Source organism: Panthera pardus, unplaced genomic scaffold (assembly GCF_024362965.1).
Source record: "Panthera pardus isolate Hobbes unplaced genomic scaffold, ASM2436296v1 HiC_scaffold_18, whole genome shotgun sequence".
Taxonomy (NCBI): domain Eukaryota; kingdom Metazoa; phylum Chordata; class Mammalia; order Carnivora; family Felidae; genus Panthera; species Panthera pardus.
Genome location: NW_026526743.1, coordinates 4,126,678 through 4,151,352, shown reverse-complemented (window position 1 = coordinate 4,151,352; position 24,675 = coordinate 4,126,678). Strand labels below are relative to the sequence as shown.

The following is a 24,675-nucleotide window of genomic DNA, read 5'->3' as shown; positions in this document are numbered from 1 at the left end:
AGTAGCTACAGGCAGGTTTTTAAATTTATTGGATGGTGGTGTTCCAGAAGATTCCAGAATCTTGGAAACAGGCAGCCACTACAAACCCTGCCTGCCTCCTAACCACCCCCAATACATATTGAGAAAGACATTTTGGCTGCAGAAAGAAGGGACAGGTGGGTGGAATGGTGTCCAAGCAGCTGGCTGGCAAGTTCTCAGTTCCAGAAAGTTCCCAATTGGGCTGACTTCAGAGTCCAAACCCTCAATGACCTGGGGGCCAGCGTAGACACATCTCATTTGGGCATATGTCCTAGGAAGGGCTGAAGCGTGGGGCATCAAAAGGCCACCCAAACAAGTTGCTAACTCGCTTGTTTGGGAGCCCTTGCATGCCCCCCATTCGACCCAGGACCCCCAATTCTGTGCTCTATTTGCTAACCTGAAACGCTGGCGCCAGACCTGGAGACCACCACGTGCCCCATCTCCCATGCCTGACAAGCGTCCCTGAACCCCAACACCTAGTCCACACACCTCCACTTGAGAATTGTCACCAATGATCTCCTCCCTGTCTCCCCGTATCTGCTACGTTTGGACAGAATCGCCGGGCCCGATTCCAAAGTCCTCCCCTCACACCCACCCCAGAACCCACTTCCTGGTTCAAGGGGAGACGAGGGCCCTCAGCAGCACCTCCATCTTCTCAGCTGTAAAATGGGGGTAATCACAGAGCTACTTCGGAGAGGTCTTTAGGAACCGGATCTGCACCCAGAAGACAAACACAGAGCTGGGAATATTGTAAACGCTCTTTATCAATGACGGAGGCCCCGCTGTCCTCCTCTTGCCCCAGAACCATGAATGTCCCTCTGTATTCCAGATTTGAACAATGATTAGCTAAATATCCCTTTCCGGGTTTCATTATCACAGAATCCTTGGCCTGCATTCAACCTTCCGCCTTGGGAATAAGCAAGGCTCCAACGTATTGTGTGCTACATGTTCACTCCCTCTACCCTGACAGGGAGGGAATGGGGGGGGGGGGTGGGGGTGGAGTGGGGTGGTTCTATCACTTTCCAAACAAGGTCTGACATCGCCACCTAACCCCAGCCAGAGGCGAGGCGCTCTCAGCAGGGGCCAGTGGAGTCCTAGGCTGATGTCCCTTCCTCTCCCTGGGTCCCCGCCAACAACTGCACGCACAGGAGACCCGAGTCTTTTTTGCATTGTCGATCAGGGCCAAATTCTTGGCTGGGACACCCTGCTTCTTGAAGGACAAAGATGCACTTCGAAGAGGTGACCAAAGCTACCGCTTACGCCCAGCAAAAGGCACACGTACAGACCCACCCGACAACTGGCAGGCCATTTTCGGAAGGCTTGCGATCACCACCGTTCCAGAGCTCATCAGACAACAGTGAAGAGGCTGGCCTGGCCTAGTTGGCGGCTCTCTAGGCATGTGCATGCCTGTCCCACAGTTCCTGCCCTCCCCTGGGCTCTGGCGGGTCCTGCCAATGATTTGAAGCCTCTCGGGCTTTTGCTGTCCCCCCTTATCCATCTTTGCATCCTCTTCCCTTTCTGCCACCTCTTGGACTTCCGGCAAGCCCCTTGGGCTCACCTGCCATGCGAAACGGGAGCTAAAGGCCAGGCGGTGCCAAGTGCATCGAACGCTGTTTTCCTTCACGTTGACAAAGTCCATTTGACAAATGACGAGACTGAGGACAGGGGCTGGGATCCAACTCACCTGGTTAGTGCTGGAGCTGGCATTCAAATTCGGGCAGTTGAATTCCAAGGTCCAACCACAAGGTACTCCTGCCCCCAAAGGGATGATACTGCCCCGCCACCCACCTTCTGAACAATCCACCCACTTTGTACAGCAGAGCTCCCGTGGGAGATCATGGTGATCTCGGAGGCTTTGGCTCTTATTTGACGGAACAGTCCAGAATCTTGAATATGCCACTGCCTCTCAGTGGCTGCACCCCAATGTGCTACAGGCCATGGTTCAAGGACACCAGTGGTCCGTCCTTACCCCTCCAAACTCAATTCTAGAAAGCCCACGGCCCAGGGGCACCTGGGTGGCTCAGTCAGTTGAGTGCCTGACTCCAGCCTTCAGTTCGCGTCACAATCTCGTGGTTCATGGGTTCAAGCCCCACAATGGGCTCCACGCTAACAGCGTGGAGCCTGCTTGGACGCGCTCCCCTCTCTCTCAAAATAACTAAATAAACTTAAAAACAAAAGCCCACGGCCCACCACTGAGTCCCATTAAGATCCTTCAGCGTTACCGTAAAACCAGCAGAATCATTAATATTGGCCTAGACGATATCCAAGGTTGTAGAACAAACTGGGGCTCTTCCTCGATTTCACCAGGAAGGGAACCCATCTAGAATGCAGACGGGCTACCCTTAAATCTTACACCAGGTCAACACCTGCCGCACACCTATCATCACTGCTGAAGCCAGGGTTCTAGAATACCAACAGTCTGTTTTGGACAACTGTCCAGGCTCTAGAATGACAACAGCTTACTCACTACTTTCTAAAGCCAGGTTCCAGTTGACCTCCAAAGGTTTAACTTTAGAACACTGCTCCTCCAACTTGAGTGTCTATTAGAATCCTCCCAGGATTTTACTAAATAGTGGGTTCTGACTCAGCAGATCTGAGACTGGGCCCGAGCTGACGTTTTCTAGAAGGTCTCGTGGGACAACGGACATCACTCCAAGGGCGGCAGTCCTGGATCACACTTTGAGCAGCAGCACATCTCAAGAACCCAGGAATCCAACCACCATTCCGTCTACTGGCCTCTCAACTGCCAGTCTGCTGGTGACCTTGGAGCTTCAGGGTTCAAGAGCACAAGAGACCCACCCTTCAGTCTACATTAGGCAACCCTCAAAAAGCTGGTCAACTCCCTACACCTGCCACAGCCTGTACCGGTTTAAAACCACATCTAAGAATTCCTATCCTTTTCCTTCCTCAAAGCGGAGCTGAATTGCCCTCTGAGTGGGTACTGGGTTTAATAACTCCCTTTCGATGAACAGTATGGATGAAGCAATGATATATTAGGACATAAAGGTCCTGTGGCTTCCTCCTTGCTCTCTCCCTGGGAAAAGCCAGCTGGCATGCTGTGAGGATACTGAAGCTGCCTCATTGTGGGGTCCACACGGCAAGGAACCGAGGCCTCCGGCCAACAACTGACCTGCACGCCTTAAAAGTAGATCCTTCGAGGTGCCTGGGTGGCTCAGTCAGTTCAGTGTCAGACTTCGGCTCGGGTCACCATCTCACGGTTCGTGAATTCAAGCCCCGAGTCGGGTTCTGAGCTGACAGCTCGGCGCCTGGAGCCTGCCTCGGATTCTGTATCTTCCTCTCTCTCTGCCCCTCCCCCACTCACACTCGGTCTCTCTCTCTCTCTCTCTCTCTCTCTCCCTCTCAAATATAAACAACAACAACAACAAAAAAAGTAGACCCGCCAATCCCAGTCAATCCCTTCGGGTTGCTCTGGCTGACCAGACTATAACCTCACAACGGACCCTGGGACACGAACCCCCAATTCCTGATCCTCAAAAACCAGAGGATAAAACGTTTCTTGTTTTAGGTCGCTAAATTTTGGGGTGGGCCAATTTTACCCAGCGAGACGTAGGGGTGCAACGACCCCAGCCCAACCACTGCCCGGGCTCCAGAAAAGCCATGTGCCAGAGAAGGCCAGACCCTCTCTCTGCCTGTGCCATCCCTCGGCCCACCCGGCACCCAGACGCCGTAGGACAGAGGCACTCCAGCCGGCCGATAAAGTGTTTGCCGTTGGGTTTTCGTTTGGCTGGTTGTGTGTACACAGTGTATACAAGTTGAGTTGTACAGAAGCCCAAGAAAGAGCAAGAGACGAAGGGTGGTGGGGAGGTAGGAGCGGGGAGGGGGGGGGGGGGGTTAGAGAGAGGGGGAGGGGAGGGGAGACGGATAAAAAATAGAACCACATCCAGACGACGAGGGGTTGGGGCGGTGGGGGACGGGGGGGGGGGCAGACACAGACAATCGCAGTAGAAAAGGAGTAGGAGGGCCAAAGGGAGGGGACCCTTCTTCCCCCTCCACCTCCCCAGCCCCCCGCCCCAGGTATGTACAATAAATAAGATTAAAAATAATTAACAAGATGCGTTTTCCCCCTCCCGCCCGATGCCGAATGCCCTGGGGGAGGGAATGGCCTTTAGCAAAGATCTTGGCCTGTGAGGGGGGGGTTGGGGGGAGGGGGTCCCCCAGCTCTCTGAAGCCACCCCGCCCCCCTCAACCATACATAGACTTTTCCTATACATTATGTACAAGGTGGAGGGGGCGGGGCTGTGGCCATGGAGAGGGGATTGGGCCAAGGTGGGGAGGGAAACCGTTACTAAATAGACATTTATACATATATATAAATAATTTCTCTGTACACCGGACAGCAGGAGGGGCGGGGAGGGAGTGGAGGGGGGTGTGGGAGAGGGGAGGAGTCGAACTTTGAACCCTGCCCTTGTGGGGGCAGCATGGACACACCCTGACCAATGACCCCCCCCCCCCCACCACTTCCCTGGCAGGCAGGGCCCAGGGGTTAGCTCCTGAGGACACAGTTCTGTCCCAATTCTCCGTTCGTGGAAGAGGTGGCTCCCCCAGGCGGGGTGGGGTCACCCACAGCGGCTGTGGGCCTGTGCTTGGGCCAGCAGGTCGCTGAAGGAGTCGAAGAGCTGTTCCAGCCACGGCTGGTTCCGCATGCATTGCTGGACTACCTCCTCCTGACCCAGGTCCTCAGCACCGCCCTCGATGGCCAGGGTCTGCAGGGCGTTAAACAGGGAGCTGGGGCAAGCGGCCACCAGGGTCTGGGGGTCTAGGGATCAATATCCCGAGGAGAAGGGGGGCTGGGAGCTGGACTCCTGGGTCTGAGAGAGGAGGGGCTGTGGGTTTGGACCCCTGGCTCTGAGGGAGGAGGGGGCTGGGGACCAGGACGCTGGGTCTGAGGGAGGAGGGGCTGTGGGCTTGGATCCCTGGGTCCGAGGGAGGAGGGGCTGGGGGCCTGATTCCTGGGTCTGAGGGAGGAGGGGCTGTGGGCTTGGACCCCTGGGTCCGAGGGAGGAGGGGGCTGGGGACCAGGACGCTGGGTCTGAGGGAGGAGGGGCTGTGGGCTTGGATCCCTGGGTCCGAGGGAGGAGGGGCTGGGGGCCTGATTCCTGGGTCTGAGGGAGGAGGGGCTGTGGGCTTGGATCCCTGGGTCCGAGGGAGGAGGGGACTCTGCGAGCTGGACTCCTGGGTCCGAGGCAGGAGGGGCTGGGTCCAGGGCAGAGCCCGTGGGGCCGAATCCCAGGGCAACGGGTGCTGCAGGTGGGCTTACCTGGTCCCTGCAGCGCAGGAAGGTGTGGTACTTATAGTGGTGGAGGGAGTGGTAGAGCGTGTAGTATCCCGACTTGTCCAGCTCCACTTTGAACTCCTGGACAGAGGAGAGTGGAGAAGCCTCACCCCACTGCCCAGCCCGGGGCCTTTCCTCTTCCCAGTCGCCCACACCGCCCGCCCATCCGCGGCCCCACCTGGGCTCGGACCACGCTCCTCTTGAGCTTGCTGAGCGTCTTGCGGTTGTAGGGCTCCCCCGCCGGCCGCAGCCGCACGGCCCCCTCCTCAGGGGAGCCCTCCCCGCTCTGCTCCACTTGCAGCTGGGGGAACGTGTGCAGGGCGTCCTGCGGGAAGCCGACCGGTCAGTGGGACGTGCCCTGGGCCCACACGCTCCAAACCCACCATCAGTTCTCAGATCATCAGGTGCCTCAGTTTCCCTCAGGCTGTGGATCAGGGGATCCCTGGGGAATCTTGGTCTCCTCAAAGGACAGAGGAACCTACGCCTGTCTGGGGACCCTTCTTAATGTGCTTTGTGGCCCGGCCTGAGATTCCCAGAGACCCCTGATATTCCACCCGGGATTCTCAGCACCAGCCTTACATCCTACTCAAAATTTTGAGAATCAGCCTAAGATCCAGACTCCCCAGTGCCAGGCTGACATTCGATCCCAGAATTCTAAAACCAGAAGAATATTCCATTACCACGGAAGTTTTAACCCTAGCATAACACCCCACCCAGAGTTCTAGAACCAGATTGTCACTCTATCCCGCATTTTCTGAGGGACTAACATCCCACCGGGGATTTTCTGAGCCAGCCTGAAAGTCCATCCCGGAATTCCCAGAATTCGACCAGTAACTGCCCAGAAATGTCAAGGCCGGACCAACATTCCATCCCAGAATTCCGCTGCCCTAACAATCTGCCCCCAAATCTCAGCACCACACAACCATCCCCCGCATCAGAGCTGCCTGAATAGTCTGTTCTAGGATCCTAGGCCATTCCAGAAAGAAAATCATCTAGATGACTTACTACCGAAACCTAAGATGCTAAGAAGTCCCGCATTACGATGACAGAGAAGCCATCAGGATCCGCTTAACACTGTCCCACGGCAAGGCCTGGGTGCAGGCCCTAGTCTAACTTTTGCCTCCAAATTTCCACTCCAGAGCCACGCTCTGATGGGCTTTCCCAGCAGCCCGCCCCAGACCTTCACTATGACCTCTCTGCACCCTCCAAGCCCCCTCCATGCAGGCCTGCAAGGAACCTAGAGACTCCCTCTTGCCAGCCCTGCCCTCAACTTTTCTCCTGGCCAAGCCCGGAGAATGGTGCCCCCGCTCAGGGCCTCATGCTCCGGGAGCTCCTCCGTGGCTGACAGGTGCACACATCTCTCCCGTTCATGACTGCGGGGCCCCGGACACCTCCCGCCCAGGCCCCACAGGCACCTGGAGGGCTGGGCTCAGCGACAGCCGCTTCAGGACTTTCTTCTTGTGCTCATTCAGGAGGCCGTCGATCTTCCTCATGGGCGGGAGGTATAGCTCATCTAAAAGACCCGGAGGGGCGTCAGAAGAGCCGAAGCCCCACAATGCATGGGGGAGGGGGGGTGCAAAGGAGGGGTCGGCAACCTTCTCTCCCAGGCCTCAGCTCACCATGTGTGTCCTCCAGGGCCTGGATCATGTCTGGGTCGAGTGCTGTGCTCACCAACATCTCCACGTAGCTCCGGTACATCTCCCGCATCGCCCGGGTCTTCAACAGACGCCCAGGTACTGCCCGCTCTGGGGGGAACAAGATGGGACTTCAGTTCGTTATTCCGCCTTTGCTGGAGGCCGCCTGTGTGGCAGACGGTGTTCTAAGTACCAGGCCCAGATTCACAGGGAGCGCCGAGTCCGCTGGAGAAAGTCCCCAAGTACCAGCGTCATGTACTCTGATAGTGGAGTCACAGGCATTGATTGTAACAAGTTCAGCCTGGCAAGCCAGGGAAGGCTCGTCCAAGGTCACACAAGAGCTAAGTCTTGACTGATAGGCAAGAGCATTCCAGGCCGGTGAACTTCACCTTTGACTGGTTCAGCGTAGCTTCAATCAAGTCTAAAGAAGCAGCATCATTGGTTTCCAAACCAGCGAATCCAGTCAGAGAGATCGCATCACAAAGAGCAAGACTGAGGGAGGAGGTGGGAGTTGAGACTACACGGGTCATGCAGGCCAGACCTCGCAGGGCCTCCATCCAATATGAGGTGGAGAGAGTAGCGGCTTTTTCTGGTGGGTACTAGGGAGCCATGGGAGAGCTGTGAGCAGGGGAGGGGCAAGGGTAAATGTGGAAAGGCACCTCTGAGGACAGGTAGGGGATGGATTGGAAGGATGATACCAGAGGTCAGGGCAATGGACCAGGTAAGAAAAGATGCTGTAGCAGGGCCATAAGGACAGGATCTCAGGCAAGAAGACAGGAGGGCCAGTGTCTGGGCCAGGGCTACAGGAAAGCGCTGAAGGGCTGGGGACTTCCCAGTCGTGGACGTGAGGGAGCAAAGGCTGGAGGCTGGAGATCTGGCCCTCTGACTGCCTAGCCAGTGGGGCTATGCTGGAGATACGGAAATTAGGACAAGGAACTCAGTGGGATCTGGGGGGAGGAGGCTTGGGGGATGTCTGGAGGGGGGCCAGGGAGAAGAAATGAGTGAGGCTCACTGGAAAGCTGAGCCTGCCAAGTGAGAAGTGAAACAACAAGGCCAAGGTCAGGACTTGAGGGACACTCACATGAAACCCAAGAGTAACGTCGGGGAGAAAAAAGATGCAGGACGGCTATGAACAGCCCTAAAAGATCCCTCAGGAAGAGGCATGAGAAACGTCTGTTTGACTTAACCACATGGAAGGCCCGTGGGGACAGCTGTTTCAGAGGCCAGAGTGACCACTTGGCAACAGCAGTTGGACCCCCAGGCCTTGGCCCAAACCCTCCCATGGCTCCTAACTCGTTCAAGGTAAAATTCTTCCAGTGGGAACACAAAGCCCTGGGCTTCTTGTCCCTCCAAGGTCTGGTCCTGTTCCTTCTCTGCCCTCACTTCTCACCCTCTCCTCTTACTCACTCGCTCCAGCCACTGGCCTCCTTCCTGATCCCCAGACACGCCCAGCCTGGAATGTTCTCTCTCCCAGTCACCCAACCCCAACCCTGTTGCACTCAGATCTCTGCTCCAGTGTCATTTCCAGAAGCATTCCCCAACTCCCCCATCCCCCGAAAACATCACCCTCTAGAATGCCTGGATACTCTTCACTAAAACCATTTTTCTTTTTTTCTACGTATTTATTTTTTTTTTAATTTTTAAGAATTTAAAAAAATTTTTAAATGTTTATTTATTCATTTATTTATTTATTTTCACATTCATTTATTTTTGAGAAACAGAGTGAGACAAAGCTTGAGCGGGGGAGGGGCAGAGAGAGAAGGAGACACAGAATCTGAAGCAGGCTCGAGTCTCTGAGCTGTCAGCACAGAGCCTGATGTGGGGCTCGAACCCACAAACTGTGAGATCATGACCTGAGCTGAAGTCGGAGGCTCAACTGACTGAGCCACCCAGGTGCCCCAAGAAATTTTTAAAGTCTTTGTTTATTTTTAAGAGAGAGAGACAGAGAGAGAGAGAGAGAAGGGGGAGAATCCGGAGCAGGCTCCAGGCTCTGAGCTGTCAGCACAGAGCCCAACACGGGGCTCAAACCCATGAACCGTGAGACTACGACCCGAGCCAGAGTTGGACGCTTAACTGACTGAGCCACCCAGGCATCCACTGAAACTTTTTCTTAACGGCCTTTAAGCCTAGCCAGCCTTACAATGATGATTCTTCACATTGGTTTGTGTTCTGTTACATAACATGTTTATCCAACGGACGGACTCTCCCAAGCTAGACTGGAAGCTCCCATGAGGACACATATTATTGTTTGTTCTGTTCACTGCTGGGACCTCGTTCATGGCACATAGTAAGTGCTCAATAAGTATCTGCAAAAAGGGGCCAAGGAAGCCACATGGGAGGAGACTAAAGGAAGAGAGAGAGCAGACAGTCACTGCAGCATCTTTCTAGAACTTCTACGAATACAGGAAAGGAGAGAGCAACAGCTTGTAGCACATGGAGGGTCACCGCTCTCAGACAACCCAGAGTTAGTTTAGTTCTAAGGCCTCCTGGGCTGAGCAAAGCCTTCAGGGCATCCACACATAGGTCACACTCACCCTACCCTACCCTAGAGGGGCTCCTGGTTGAGTGAGGTGAGGGGAGGCCGACTCAGACCCACACCGACCCCTTGGCAAGGAAACGGCTCCCATAAACGTGTAGAGTTCCCTTCCCCCCATTTCAGAAAATTCAGAGCTGTCCACGTGTGTTCAGGGCAGCATTATTCACGATAGCTAAAAAGTGGAAACGATCCAAATTTCCACCAACCGGACGGTAGATAAATAAAACGTGGTCCGTCCCGGCAGTGGAGTATTATTCAGCCGCAAACAGGAACAAAATCCTGACACCTCTACAACATGGATGAACCTCAAAACGTTAGCGAAGTGCGAGAAGTCAATTACCAAAGACAACGTGGTGTGTGATTCCACTTATGTGTAATATAAGGCAAATCCAGAGATTGTAAGTAGCTGGTCACTTACGCCTGGGGGTGTGGGGGGAAGGGAGAAATGGGAGTGATAACCAAGGGGTACAGGGTTTCTTTTTGGGATACTGAAAGCGTTCTAGAATTGATCGCCAAGATGGATGGATAACTCTATGACTAGACTAGAAACCACTGAATTATACGTTTCAAATAGGTTCATTATATGGCATGTTAAAGTTAAACTTAAATTTGTAAGCTGTTGAAGAAAAAGGAAAAAAAATTGAGGGCCAGGGAAAGAAAGACCTGCAAATCTAGGCCTTTGGCTAAGTCTCCTCCCTTGTGGCACCTTCACAACCTGTCTTTAACTGCTTCCACCGGGCCTGATTTAGCATAGCACTGCCCAGTTAAAAATAAAGAAAGAAAGAAGACTACATTTCCCAGCCTCCCTTGCAGCTAGGTGTGGCCACGTGATAGAGTTCCAGCCAATGGGGCAGGAGAGGTAGGATGTGGGCCACTCCCAGATCTGGCACTTAAAAGGAAGGTGTAATGATTCACTCCTTGGTCCTTGAGTCCTTTCCTACTGGCAGGACCTCAGCTTTTGGGGCTGCTGGGCTGCCTCTGACCTGGGGGAAGGCAGAGCGACAAGAGGAAAGGAAACTGGGACCCTGGACAACCTTGCGAAGAGCCTCTGATTTTCCAAGAGATTCCCACCTTCAGCAGGGCTTTGACGAAAGAGAATTCTCTTCTTTAACCGTATGCTTAGTCTCTGTTAAAACGGCTACCCCTGCCCTATTCCTAAAAAGACATGTGACCTCAGGCAAGTCACATCGACTCTTGGTGTCTCAGTTTCCTCATCTTTAAAATGAGGAAAATTCTATAGGACCTACCTCTCAGGATTTATGTCAAGATAAAACAAACCAATGTGTAAAATATTTAAAACGATGGCCTGGCACCTGGTAAGCACTCAATTAAAAGGCGGCTGTTATATTTACTGTGTGTGTGTGTGTGTGTGTGTGTGTGTGTGTGTGTGTGTCTGTGTGTGTACGTGTGTATTTTGTTGCTGTTACTGTCACCACAAACCAGACATCATTCTAAGCAGTGGAGCTCATCTTTGGTGCTTTACTATAGGTGAGTACCCTCCTATATGTTTTATCTGTCATTAATCTATTTTGTAAGTGAAGACACTACAGCATAAAGAGATGATGCCTCTTTCCTGGAGTCACACAACGAGTCACAGGGAAAACCACAACCTCTGGGCCTCCAGGACAGACACTGGTCCCCCATGTTCCTCTGCCCTCAGAACCTGCTTCCTTTTTTTAAGATTTTATTTTTAGGGGCGCCTGGGTGGCTAGGTCAGTTAAACGTCTGACTTTGGCTCAGGTCACGATCTCACGGCTCATCAGGCTCCCTGCTGTCAGCATAGAGCCCGCTTTGGATCTTCTGTCTCCCTCTCTCTGCCCCTCCCCCACTAGCACACGTTTTCTCTCTCTCTCTCTCTCTCTCTCTCAAAACTAAACATTTAAGGGGCGCCTGGGTTGCTCAGTTAAGCGTCTGACTTGGGCTCAGGTCATGATCTCACGGTTCATGAGTTCGAGCCCCGCGTCGGGCTCTGTGCTGATGGCTCAGAGCCTGGAGCCTGCTTTGGATTCTGTGTCTCCCTCTCTATCCCTCTCCGACTAGTGCTCTGTCTCTCTCTGTCTCTCAAAAATAAATAAAGGTAAAAAAAAAAAAAAATTAAACATTTAAAAAAATAAAAACAAATAAGGATTTTATTCTTAAATGATCTCTACACGCAATGTAAAGGGCTCGAATTTACAACGTCAAAATCAAGAGTCACACGCTCCACCCACTGAGCCAGCCAGGGGCCCCATAACATGTCTGTCCTAAGACAAATCAGTGCAGCATTGAAGAACAGGCCTGAGGCTTCACTGGGCACATCCCAACTCGGGTGGGACGCCACACCCCAGCCATGTTATGTGCTCCTGGTGCCTCAGTCTCCTCACCTGTACATGAGGGCAGTAACGGTATCTACTTTGTAGCACTGCTACAAAAACTAAACAAGTGAATTCATCGTGTGCAGAGCAGTCATCCAGTCAGGGGCCACGTGACTGACACATATTGCCCTTATTTCAATTATTGTCGCTGTCTCACCGATACCACCCGGAACCCTCTGGACAGCGCTCACCCACGCCTCCTTCTGACGCCCCGGATTCCCTTCCTCTTGCCTCCCCACCCGCCCTGTGTGGCTGCCTAGGGACTCACCGTCCTCGCTGGGTGCTCCCGGGGATGACTCGGAGTCCGAGGAGCTGCCTGGTGGACCCCCACCCGCCGAGGCATTTCCTGCCGCCTCCTTCAGCCACTTCTTCCTCTTCTTGGGGGGCGGCTCGGCCTTCACCTTGGTGGGCCGGGCCTTGGGCAGCCGGGAGGTGGCGGGCTGGCCCGCGGTGAGGCTCCGCTCAGGCCGTGTCTGCCGCCCGCCCGCGCTCCGCTCGCCCCGTAGCGGCCGCTCCCCACGCGTCACCCGCTCCTTCTCCTTCTCCTTCTCCTTCTCCTTCTCCTTCTCGACAGGCCGAGGTGGGGATGGCTTCTCAGGGGCGGGGGGCTCGGGCGCAGCTGTCTCAGGCGTCTGCTCTGGGGGCTTCTCACAGACAGTCTTATCAGGGGTCTCTGGCTTAGGAGGTGGTGCTGGCGCCTTGGGAGGCGGGGCAGAACTGGCCCCAGAAGACGCAGGGCCCTTGGCCTGCCCAGAGCGCCTGGAAGGGAACACGGAAGGGACTGTATGCAGTCAGCAGCCCCTAAGAAACCCAAATTCTCCTCTTGAAATCCCCCTGCCTCGCCAGCAGCTCTAAGCACAGAACCAGCTCCCCCTCTTGCCATCTGTTCCCTCTCGGGGTCTCTGCCTGGCCCCCCGGCCCCAGACTGGAGTCTCTTTCTCTCTGGGTCTCTGTCACCCACCCTGTGTCCACTCTCCCTGACTCTGCCTCTTCTCTTGAATGATCCAACCCCACGCCTGTAGACCCTGCCCACCAACTGCCCGCCCCTCGGCTCCCCGTGGTACCTGACGGGCACTGGGGGCCGATGCCAGGGTTTCCGAGCACAGACCCTCACATAATCCTTCTTGTTGACGTTTTCCAGGAACTTTACATAAAGGCGCTGATACCGGTTTTTCGCGTCCCCAAAGTACCCCAAATACTAGGGAGGGAAAGAGGCACAGGAGGAACTCCTTCGTCCACCCCAGCCAGGCAGCCGGATACCAAGACTCCCACCCCACCCAGGGCCCCCGCGGCGGCCACAGGAGCCACTGGAAACGGAGCCTCCCTGCTGGACTACACCCGAGACTAGGCATGAATCACAGCCATGCGTGAGGAGGACCCCGGCTTCCAGACCTCCCCGCCTCCCACCCGGGGCTCTTGAGCCCTCACTCCCCACCCCCCGGGCAGGCTTACATTACTGGTGGCACAAAACTGCCGCTGTCCGTCCTTGATCTCCGGAGTGAACTTCTGCAGCAGCGCCTTCTGCACTCGCCAGATGGGTGGGGGCTCGCGCCCCGTCTGCAGTGCCAGCTGAGGAGGGGTGCAGTGAGGCCGGCAAGGTCAGCCCTCGTTCCTGTCCTCCCTGCCCCCCAATTCCTGGCCCGATGTCCTCCCTCTACACCCGCTTAAGAGAAAAGGGACTGAGGTCGACAAGCCATCCATCAACGAACACTGACAGCCAGATGTCTTCTGGCCGTGTGATGTTCTCAGCCCTGGGGAGGCAGCTTGAGTCTGGCCACGTCCTCCTGTGGCTCACCCCAGTCCTCGCAGTCAAGGCCGTTGGTTCTTGGGCTGCAAAGTTGTGGTTATAAAAACTTCACGGTGGGATGGCATAAGCCTCTGTCGCGACTTAACGTCACGACCGACTCCTGAGCGCACACCCACCATTTTCCGGATACCGTGCTGGACCCCCGGGTCCAGTGATGAATAAGACTGACGCCTCTCATGGGGTCTTTGTCGGAGAGGTGACAAGATAGACAAGTCGATAAATGAAACAGGGCGCAGTCGAGGCTTGTGCCGGGAACAGACGGGTGACAGTTGCCCGGAGACCATGTATTTCATCAGCGAATCCACGACAGGGCAAGACACGGTGAGGGTAAGGCCCCCCCTTCTCCACGCCCCCAACACACTCAGATAACCTCTCCACAACTCCGAGACTTGTGTGACCCTCAGCCAGACCCAGTATCTAATCTGGGGGAGCGAGGGCAGTAGCAGGAAACCCAGACAGGGCACAAAAAAATAACAGCACCGAGTAATAAACGTGTTAATGGCAGACCCCCTCGTGGTCTGTGGGTTTGAGCCCCGCGTCAGGCTCTGTGCTGACAGCTCAGAGCCTGGACGGAGCCTGCTTTGGATTCTGTGTCTCCTCTCTGACCCTCCCCCACTCATGCTGTCTCTGTCTCTCAAAAATGAATACACGTTAAAAAAAAAAAAAAGCATTAAAAAAAATAAGGACTGGGGCACCTGGGTGGCTCAGTTGGTTAAGTGTCCAACTTCGGCCCAGGTCATGATCTCACAGTTTGTGAGTTTGAGCCCCGCGTCAGGCTCTGTGCTGACGGCTTGCTCAGAGCCTGGAGCCTGCTCCGGATTCTGTCTCCCTTTCTCTCTGCCTCTGCCCCACTCACACTCTGTCTCTTGTCTCTCTCAAAAATAAATAAACATTGAAAGAAATATTTTAAATAAAAAAATAAAAAAAATAAGGACCTCACATGCAATCTGAATCCAAGAACGCTTCCTGGAAGAGGGGATACCTAAATGAGTCCCGGAGGGACAATGTCTTCTATGAGGGGGACCGAGCAATGACACAGGACAGCATGTGTGACAGTTGTGCGTCTAGAAGAAAGCAGCTAATAGACTATATAAGAACATGGGAGGCGCCTGGGTGGCTCAGTCGGTTGAACGTCTGACTTTGGCTCAGGTTATCTCATGGCTCGTGGGTTCGAGCCCCGCTTTGGGCTCTGTTCTGACAGTTCAGAGCCTGGAGTCGAGTCTGTGGCTCCCTCTCTCTCTGCCACTCCCCTCCCCTTGCAAAAATAAACATAAAAAAAAAAAGATAAGAATACGGATGCTACGGGAAATGTGCACCGGGTATTGTGATAACCCAGAGAGGCACGAAAGGTAGTCCTTGCGTTCAAAGAATCCATACTCAAGTGATAAACAGGATACAGATGGTAACTCCAATTGATTGGTCATGGCTGCCCTGAAAGCCAGGCATGGCCGGAGAAGTGCTGAGATCAATTAATGATGTCTGGCACTGGCAGCAGCTGTAATACTGGCGTTGGTGTGCCAAGCCATCTACTACCCACTCTTAGTTTGAGTTAGTTGTTTTCACCTCCACGATTAAAAAAAAAAAAAAAATTTTTTTTTAATGTTTATCTATTTTTGAGAGAGAGACAGAGCATGAGAAGGGGAGGAGCAGAGAGAGAAGGAGACACAGAATCCAAAGCAGGCTCCAGACTCTGAGCTGTCAGCACAGAGCCCGACAGGGGGCTTGAGCTCACAGACCGTGAGATCATGACCTGAGCGGAAGTCAGACGCTCAAGTGACTGAGCCGCCCAGGCGCCCCTCACCTCCGTGATTTTTTTGTGTCCCTCAGATCAGCTAGGGGAGTGCAAAAAAGGGATTACAATAACCTGATGAAAATGAGGTCTCAAAATGCTCTCAGCTTAAAATTACAAGAGGCAGGATGAGACAAGGATGCCAGGGTCCTGGCCCCAAGTCCTTTTTCCCAGGCTGCTATATGGGTCCCAGTCCTTCCTCTCGGTGACCTTGGGAAGCCAGGTCAGAGGCCCAAGGATTGAAAAGTTCCTTTCAGACCACATCCTGCTCAGCTCCAAACTCCTGTAGGGCCCCCAGTGCAAGCTCCACAGTCTGGCACAGCGAAATTTTGCCTCAGTTTCCTTTTTCTTCTCCAGCCCCTGCCCAGCACGCTATCCAGACCCCTCAGAGTTCAGCAGATGAACCCCAGACTTTCTGACCCCCAGATTTTTGCATATGCAGTGCCCCCCATCAGGGGTGCCTTTTCCCCTCTCAATGTGAATATGAAGTTCTCAGAAGTCATCAGAGCATCCTTCCCACCTGGGGGGGGGGGGGCCCAGGGGGGCCCACCCCCTCCTCAGTCTCCTCCCACTACCTAATCTGCCTCTTCTGAGTCTATTGATTCTCTCATTGGACGCAGGTCCCCCGGCTCACCACATCCCAGTCGAGCTTGGTGTCTTTCCCAAAACCACTCTGCCTCCCTGCCACCATCGTGCCCAATCCCTGGTATCACCCTTGCCTGATCTCCAATCAGGGCCGGTCAGTCCCCAGGCTGTCCTTCCTGCCTCTCCTCATGTCGATCAGATCACTGACCACACCCACTTCCCCTTATTAGGGAAGCCAACATGCCCAAAGCCCCTGCCCCTGCCCGACAGAAGCCAGAGCCGATTGGAGGAGACCTAACCAGGCAGCCAATCAGGAAGCAAATCATCTTGGCCCCAAATGCAGAGCTGGACCAATCAGATTCTCTTTGGGGAATCTGAACTCTGACAAGCAGAGACCAGGGCAGGAAGCAAGCAGCAAGATGAGAACGAGCCAGAAACACCTAGCAGGGTGGGAATAAGAAAACTTTATGGTCCGTTAACAGGGAATCAGGGTCACAGGACTGAGGTGGTGGACAGACTGCCATCAGGCCTAGACATCTCCTCAGCCACCTCCCCGCTGGCGAGAAGCCCTAGCAGCTGCCGGAAAACCCAGAGAGGAGTCTCAAGCAGGCGCCCGTTGATGTCACCCCAGCATAACCCGGCACCTGGCTCACCTTCCCAGCCTTGGCACTCACTTCCAGCCACTCAACCCCTTGAGCCACAAGGACAACGCGTTTTTGCTCATGACACGAGCTTTGCACCCTGCTACCTCCACCCGGACCGCCCTTCCCTGTACATTTCTCTACCCCATAAACTCTTACGTGCTCAGGGTCTACATCCTGCTAAATCTTCCACATCCCCGAGAACTGGGAGTTAATATTTTCACTCTCATTTTAGAGATGGGGAAGCTGAGGCACGGAAGGGGGCTAGCCCCGCGCTTTCTAATTCAGCTGCCCCGAGTACGGTCCACAAGTGTAAAATACACACTGGGTGTCAAAGACTTGATATGGGAAAACTGTAAAACATCTCAGGAGCTTTTTCTACGTTGATGACATACCGAAATGATGGCTTTAAATACACTGTTACAGAAAATACAATGTGGCCAATCTCACCCATCTTTGAACTTGTTTGTTTTTTAAGAAGGCTCCACGCCCAGCATGGGGCTTGAACTCACAACTGTTGAGATCAAGAGTCCAGTGCTCAGGGCCTCTGGGGGGCTTAGTCAGTTAAGAGTCTGACTCTCGGTTTCAAGCCCAGGTCATGATCTCGCAGTTTGTGGGTTCAAGCCCCATGTTGGGCTCCACGCTGACAGCGCGGAACCTACTCGGGATTCTCTCTGTCCCTCTTTCTCTGTCCCTCTCCAGCTTGAGCTCTCTCTTAAATAAATAAACTTAAAAAAAAAAAAAAAAAGTCATGTGCTCTACTCATTAAGCCAGCTCCCCTATCTTTTAAGTGTAGGTACAAGAAAGCTTATTTTTAAATTTTTAAAAAATGTTTATTTATTTTTGAGAGAGAGGGAGACAGAGCACGAGCAGGGAGGAACAGGCATAGGGAGGCACAGAATCCAAAGCAGCCTCCGGGCTCCGGCTCCAGGCTCCGAGCCGTCAGCACAGAGCCCAACGCGGGGCTCAAACTCACAAACCGGGAGATCACAACCTAAGCTGAAGTCGGGACGCTTAACCGACTGAGCCACCCAGGCACCCCTGGATACGAGAAAGTTTCAAATGACGTATATGGTTCGCTGATATTTCTACTGGGCTATCATTGTTCTCGACCAGTGGCCTGTTGCCCATTTTTACACACCTACCAGCTAAAAATGGTTCCTAATTTTTAAAGGATTGTGAACAAAACAAAACAAGAATATGTAGCAGAAACCCTCTGACCTGCAAAGCCTGAAGTATTTATTGGCTGGCCCTTCACGGAAAAAGTTACCCAAGCTCTGCACTAGGTTCGCCCAAGAGCACTGAGGTGAGTAACAGAAGCGAAAGTTTGAGGACACCTACTGTGTGCACCCCTGGTTCCATAAAGCCCCAGGCAAGCATTAATGCCTGGATCCTCCCGTTACCTGAGGGAGGAAATGAGGAAACAGGAGGGTCAGGAAGGGTCAACACCAGCCCAGCCCAGAAGTGGCTGAGATTTAAGCCGGTCAGGTTAACGCCAAAGCTGGGCTCTCAGTAACGATGCCACCAGCCTGCCCCGACTCCAAGTACACAAACGAGTCTCCGATGTCTGCACGAGTGGTTCAGTCCTGGGGCTCTGTGTCCCCCATTGTAATGCACACTCGTGTTGTATTTTAAGCATCTGAATCCTTGCCCGGCCCCGGGCCAGCTGGGAGGTGGTGTCAGTAAAGCTGCGGCTCCAATCCCGGCTCGGCACCCACCAGCCGAACGAGTCCCTGTCTCTGAACGTGAACTTCCTCATCTGTAAAAGCTCTGTTATTACGGCCCAGCGCGGGGCGCCCAGCAGCATCCGCCGCTGTCACTGTCAATGTTTGACAGAATGGACAGAGAAAGGCTGAATCTGGTTACTGAGAGCCCAGGCTCCCGGGGCCAACAGAGCTGGCGTCAGTCCCCAACCATGAAAGTCCAGGAAGGCTACTGTACCACTCTATGCCTCAGTTTCCTTCCCTGTAAAATGGGGCTAGCCATCCCTATCGTGAAGGAGAATTATGAATATAAAACTTGGAGACAGACAATGGCGATAGTTACATAACGACGTGAATGTACCTAATGCCACCGAATGGTACACTTAAAAATGGTTAGAATGACGGGGCGCCTGGGTGGCTCAGTCGGTTAAGTGTCTGACCTTTCTTTCTTTTTTTTTTTTTCCAGAGAGAGGGCTCAAGTGAGCGAGGGGCAGAGAGAGAGAGAGAGAATCCCAGGAGGGACAGAGGGAGAGAGAAAGAGAGAGAGAAATGGGGGGGCTCACCCAATGTGGACTCAAACTGACAAACCATGAGGTCATGACCTGAGCCGAAGTCAGATGCTAAATGACTGAGCCACCCAGGTGCCCCCGTGTCTGACTCTCAATTTCGGCTCAGGTCTTGATCCGGGGTTTGTGAGATCAAGCCCCTCATCGGGCTCTGTGCTGACATCACGGAGTCTGCTTGAGATTCTCTTTCTCTCTCTCTCTCTCCCCGCCCCTGCCCCTCCCCCACTCGTGCTCTCTTAAAATAACTTAAAAAAAAAAAGACTAAAAATAAGACTACACTCTCAACAAGAGTTAAATTATGGAAAGAGCCTAAATGTCCATCAACTGACGAATGGATAAAGAAATTGTGGTTTATATACACAATGGAATACTATGTGGCAATGAGAAAGAATGAAAGATCTTTTGTAGCAACGTGGATGGAACTGGAGAGCGTTATGCTAAGTGAAATAAGTCATACAGAGAAGGACAGATTCCATATGTTTTCACTCCTATGTGGATCCTGAGAAACTTAACAGAAGACCATGGGGGAGGGGAAGGGAAAAAAAATGGTTAGAGAGGGAGGGAGCCAAACCATAAGAGACTCCTAAAAACTGAGAACTGAGGGTTGAAGGGGGGTGGGAGGGAGGGAAGGGTGGGTGACAGGTATTGAGGAGGGCACCTGCTGGGATGAGCACTGGGTGTTGTATGAAAACCGATTTGACAATAAATTTTATACAAAAAAAAAAATAATAAACCTTGAAAAATAAAATAAAATAAAAATAAAGATAAGACTGTAAATAACACATTAAGTTCATCTCCCAAAGTACACGAGATAATAAAGCATAACACGAGTTATTAACCTTATAATTAATTCATCCCGCAACGTCTCTGTCCGAAGAAACAACACCCGAGATTAAATTAAACGCGATGACGTACATCAAGGGCCACACGTGTTCCTGGCCCCGTAATCAATACCCAGTCCGTGACAGTGACTAATATGAAGAAGGAGCTTAGTCTTCAGGGTCACCATCAAGGGAACCATGGCTTGCTGACCCACCAAGCACCTGCTCAGTCTCCTGTTCTGGGAGACGCACTGCACGAGCGCCTGAAGTCACCTACCCTCACCAAGCACCCCTGCTATTAATCCTCTGGTCCAAACCTATCTGTCCCATGAACCGAGTGGAGCAGAGATGGGCAAACTTTTTCTGTCATGGAGCAGGAAAGAAAGATTCTTGGCTTTGTGGGTCAGCTAGCCTCTGCCAACCGTCTCACCCCGCCACGATAGGGGCGCTAGAGGATTTGGAAACGTCTGGGCATGGCTGGGTGCCAATAAAACGTTATTTATAGGAAGAGGTCGTGGGCTGCACTTGGCCCATCCAGGCCAGTTTGCCAACCTCTGGAGTAGCGTAACTGGGAGCAGTGAACGCGGCGATCTGCATAAAGCGTTTAAGATGTGGCCTCACGCTCCCAAATCATTGGCTACTCAATTTACAGACTACCTCGGAGAGCGCGCTCATTCACAGGTATATTCTGTGGATTCCACACGCGTCCACCAACACGGCATACCTCGCCAAGTCACCGCTCTCTTGGCTTGTGCCATTAAATTAGAAGCTTCACCGAGACCAGGACCTGCCTCCTGGAACCCCAGCCCCCACAATACCTGCAATAAATGTTAACCATCGCTCTCCTTTATGGGACACACACGCCCCCCGCATCTCAGAGCCCCGCAGGTCCTCTGGATGCTCTGGCCCCATCGGCCTGTGGATTCGGGGCCTGTCACCCGGCAGGCATTCCATAGCCGCTGAGGGACCAAACCCCCGGGCCCGGCGTGCCATGCCGGGGACTCACCTTGAGGGAAGGGATGTCCTCGGCGCGGATGACGAACTCGTCGCGCTCCCGGAAGATGCCCTCCCCGCCGCTCTCGCCCGCCTCCTCGTCCGTCTCCCCGCACACGGCTGCCGTCTCCTGCTTCTTGGCCAAGTGCAGGGGCCGGGCGTCCGGAGGCTCGGGCTCCTCGGGGGACGGGGCAGGGGGCTCCTCCGGCGCGGGGGGCGGCCGGCGGGGGGCGGCGGCGGGGCGGGCGGCGAGGGCAGGGGCGGCGGGGCGGGCGGCGAGCTGGGCGCGGGGGCCACCAGCGGGGGCGGCGAGGGCAGGGCCGGCGGTGGGGGTGGCGGCGGCGGTGGCTGCGGCGTCGGGGCGGGGGGCGGCGAGGGCGGGGGCTTCTCCTCCAGCAGCGGGGGCTCTGGGGGCGAGAGGGGCGTCAGGGCGGACTAGGGCACCGGCACCGCGAGGCCCCCTCGGCCCTCACCGCGCAAGTCCCTCAAGGCCGCTGTCACGGTCAATCAGTATCAGCCCCCACCCTCCTCTCCAGCGTCCCAACACAGCCAGCCCCCTTCCTGCTGTGCACCCCCACATCCCTCCTGATCAACTGGAACTGTTCTCCACCCAGCACCCTAACACCCATCTCTGCTGCAAATCCCGCTCACCTCCACTTCTTATTCTTCTGCTTTTGCCCTTCCTCCTAATCAGGGCTCCTGAGGCTGCTTACCTGTCGCCTGTCCCCTCCCCGACTTTCCTTGTTATTTTTTTTCCAGATTTTATTTTTATGTAATCTCTACACCCGAGATGGGACTGGAACCCACAACCCTGAGATCAAGAGTCTCCTGCTCCACAGACTGAGCCAGTCAGGCGCCCTTCTCCTCCTGGACTTCTATTTATTTTTTAATGATTTTTTATTTATTTTTGAGAGAGAGAGAGAGCGAGCACGCAGGTGAGCGGGGGAGGGGCAGAGAGAGGGAGACACAGAATGCCAAGCAGGCTCCGGGCTCTGAGCTGTCAGCACAGAGCCCAATGCAGGGCCTCGAACTCATGAGCTGTGAGATCATGACCTGGGCCGAAGTTGGACGCTTAACGGACTGAGCCACCCAGGCGCCCGGCTCTGGGACTTTTACGACCCACCTCTGCCTGAGGAGGCCAAAGGAAGACTATTCCCTTAACTTCTCTCTCCAGTGTCCTAATAAGCCTTCCCACCCAAATGTGGTGCTCTGTCCCCACCCCTCTTCCCAGTCTCTAAATACTCTCCCCTTCTGTCCCTTGTATTGTAGCATTACTCAATGTCCCCCCCGCCCCCACTCCCCATTAAAACCAGTCCTCTCTGGGGACGCGTGGGTGGCTCAGTCAGTTAAGTATCTGACTCCTGGGGCGCCTGGGTGGCGCAGTCGGTTAAGCGTCCGACTTCAGCCAGGTCACGATCTCACGGTCTGTGAGTTCGAGCCCCGCGTCAGGCTCTGGGCTGATGGCTCGGAGCCTGGAGCCTGTTTCCGATTCTGTGTCTCCCTCTCTCTCTGCCCCTCCCCCGTTCATGCTCTGTCTCTCTCTGTCCCAAAAATAAATAAAAAACGTTGAAAAAAAAAAATTAAAAAAAAAAAAAAAAAAAAAAAGTATCTGACTCCTGATTTCCGCTCAGGTCACGATCTCACAGTTCATGGGATCGAGCCTCGCGCCGGGCTCTGCGCTGACATTGCTGGATTCTCTCTCCTTCTCTCTCTTTGCCCCCACACCCTTGCTTGCGTGCACATACACTCTAAACACATAAACGTTAAAAACCAAAAAATCAGTCCTCTCTTGTCTCACCACAGACCCTTCCTCATCCTTCAACGGTCTCCAACCCCAGTCCATCTCCCCCTTGCCGTCACCCCAAGTCCCTCCAAAGCTCCTTGCCCTGCCCTGACGTGGCTCCTAGTTCCCAAATGCCATTCACCAGCCCTTGCACCTCTTCTCTTGTTCCGGAGCGTCCCTTCCAATGCCAACAGTTCAACTCCCCCAAAGCCCTTCTGCTAGGTCAACGTCCCTCCAAGAGACCCCCTTCCCAGCTCCAGAGGACCTTCTGAGCCCCTGAAACCCATTTCCCACGCCTCATGCCCATTTGAGTCCAGAAACACCGCTCAGTTGCCTCAAAGCCCTTGCCGGCCCTCACCTCCCATCTTCCACCTTCCGTCCCAGTTCCCCAAGCATTCACTCTGCACCTCTTCCTCCTCATTTCCTGCTCAGGGGGTCTTGTCCTCCTCCCCCCCAAGCTCTCCCTGCCCTTCCCTCAGACTGCTCTCTACTCTCAAGATCATTAATGCCCTCTACTTCCCACTGAACTCTCCAAGGGCTTTTCTAACGGCCCCCTCTACTGCCTTAAAATCCCTCCTGATGCCTAAAACTGCTTCCTCTCAAGCCGTGTCCTGAGCTATGAGCCTTCCAAGGTTCTTGAACCCCAATACTCGTTCCCATTTCAGCGAACCCTGACACTCTGTTTGTTCAGAAGCCCCTGGCATTTCTTCTCACCTCTGCCCTTCAGCCTCCCTCTCCATTTCCCACTCTTCTGCAACCCCCTAGAAGTGCTCTCCCTTCCTTAGGACACCTCTGAGCCCTCAAGCCCTCATTAACTGCCCCCGCTGCCTTCCTCCGAATCAATGCCTTCATTCCCTCTCCAGTGAAGCACCTTAAAATTTGCCCAAAGCCTCTCTCAGGACAGAACACCATCCAGACCCTGCCATACCCCCAGCCTTTCCCTCCTGCCCCCCCCCCCCATGAGACCCAACTAATCAATGTTCCAGTCTCTTTCAACTACCCTCCCCAAGTCTCTCCCTACCCCCAGATACCTTTCTGTCCTTTGCCATACATCTCTAAATCCCAGCTCCTTCTCAGATTCCATATCCTCACCAGTTTTAAAAGCTCTCTCAGTACCCTGTCACCCACCTGTCCCTATCACTTATAACCTGCCCCATTTCCCACATTCTCCAGTGCCCACCTTGGGGCCCTTTAGCCCACTTAGCATCTGTGGGCAAATTAGAAAATGCTACCTTTCTTACTAAAAACACCTGTTTGCCCTCAATTAACAAGTTACTTTCGTAAACAAGAGAATCTACTTCCTCTACGTGAACAATGTCCCTTAAACAGTGCACAACCTGCACAACTGTACCCTGTGACCTGAACAACAGGAAAGCCCCTTCCCGCCCCCAAACCATCATCCCCGAGCTCACCGGGTGTGCCATTGCTGCTAGGGAGCCCCGGGAGTGGGGGAGGCCCTGGCACTGAAGCCTCAGTTGCCAAGGAGGGCACATCTGGGGTGGAAGTGTCCTTAGGCCCAGCGAGGGGTGGGTCATCAAGAGCGGAGATGGCTGAGGAGATGCTCTCCTGCAGGTCCCGGTTCTTGGCCACAGAGTCTTCTTCGTCCGAGGAGAAGGAGGGCAGCGTCTCCAGGTTGCGCTTCAGCTCCTCGTCCAGCCGTTTGCAGGGCGAAGGGCAGCCCAGCCCTAGCCCCTCGCTCTCGGCCGCCTCCAGTGCGCCCCCCAGCCCGAAGGCGCCGGCAGGCGGGGGGTGTGGCACAGTGGGGGCGGCAGGGGGCTGGGGCTGCAGGCCCCGGGCCGGCACAGAGGGCGGCACGCTCTTGGGGGGGCTGAGTGGGGGCGTCAGGCCGGCCTGATAGAGTGGCGGATGACGCTTGCCTGACTTGAGGAAGTCCAGGAAGGAGGCCATGAAGCCGGACTTCATCTCTGGCTGCTTTTCTTCCACCTCCTTGATCTTGGCCTCAATCTTCTCCCGAGTCAGGCTGGAGTCCAGGCTGTTGTGGTCAGCGCCGGATACAGCATCGCCTGACGAGGCTCCCAGACCCTCGCCGGCCTTGGGCACAGACAGCTTGATCTAGATATTGGGGCGACGGGGAGTCAGGACCCACGGATCTGGGGCCCCAAGTCCCCTCCCCCATCAGAAGCAGGAGCGC

At 54.3% G+C, this 24,675-nt stretch overlaps 1 protein-coding gene across 1 annotated transcript in view; it reads right to left on the bottom strand.

The window, feature by feature from the left end:
- Window positions 1-6: 6 nt before the first annotated feature.
- PRR12 (proline rich 12) overlaps window positions 7-24,675 on the bottom strand; it is a 31,958-nt gene continuing 7,289 nt past the window's right edge. The window contains 11 exon segments of the mRNA XM_053905633.1: window positions 7-4,742; window positions 5,297-5,392; window positions 5,490-5,636; window positions 6,727-6,824; window positions 6,931-7,056; window positions 12,104-12,594; window positions 12,900-13,033; window positions 13,288-13,404; window positions 20,754-20,963; window positions 20,966-21,147; window positions 23,936-24,596. Of these exon segments, the coding sequence (XP_053761608.1) occupies window positions 4,596-4,742; window positions 5,297-5,392; window positions 5,490-5,636; window positions 6,727-6,824; window positions 6,931-7,056; window positions 12,104-12,594; window positions 12,900-13,033; window positions 13,288-13,404; window positions 20,754-20,963; window positions 20,966-21,147; window positions 23,936-24,596 (2,409 nt within the window). The 3' untranslated portion in view covers window positions 7-4,595.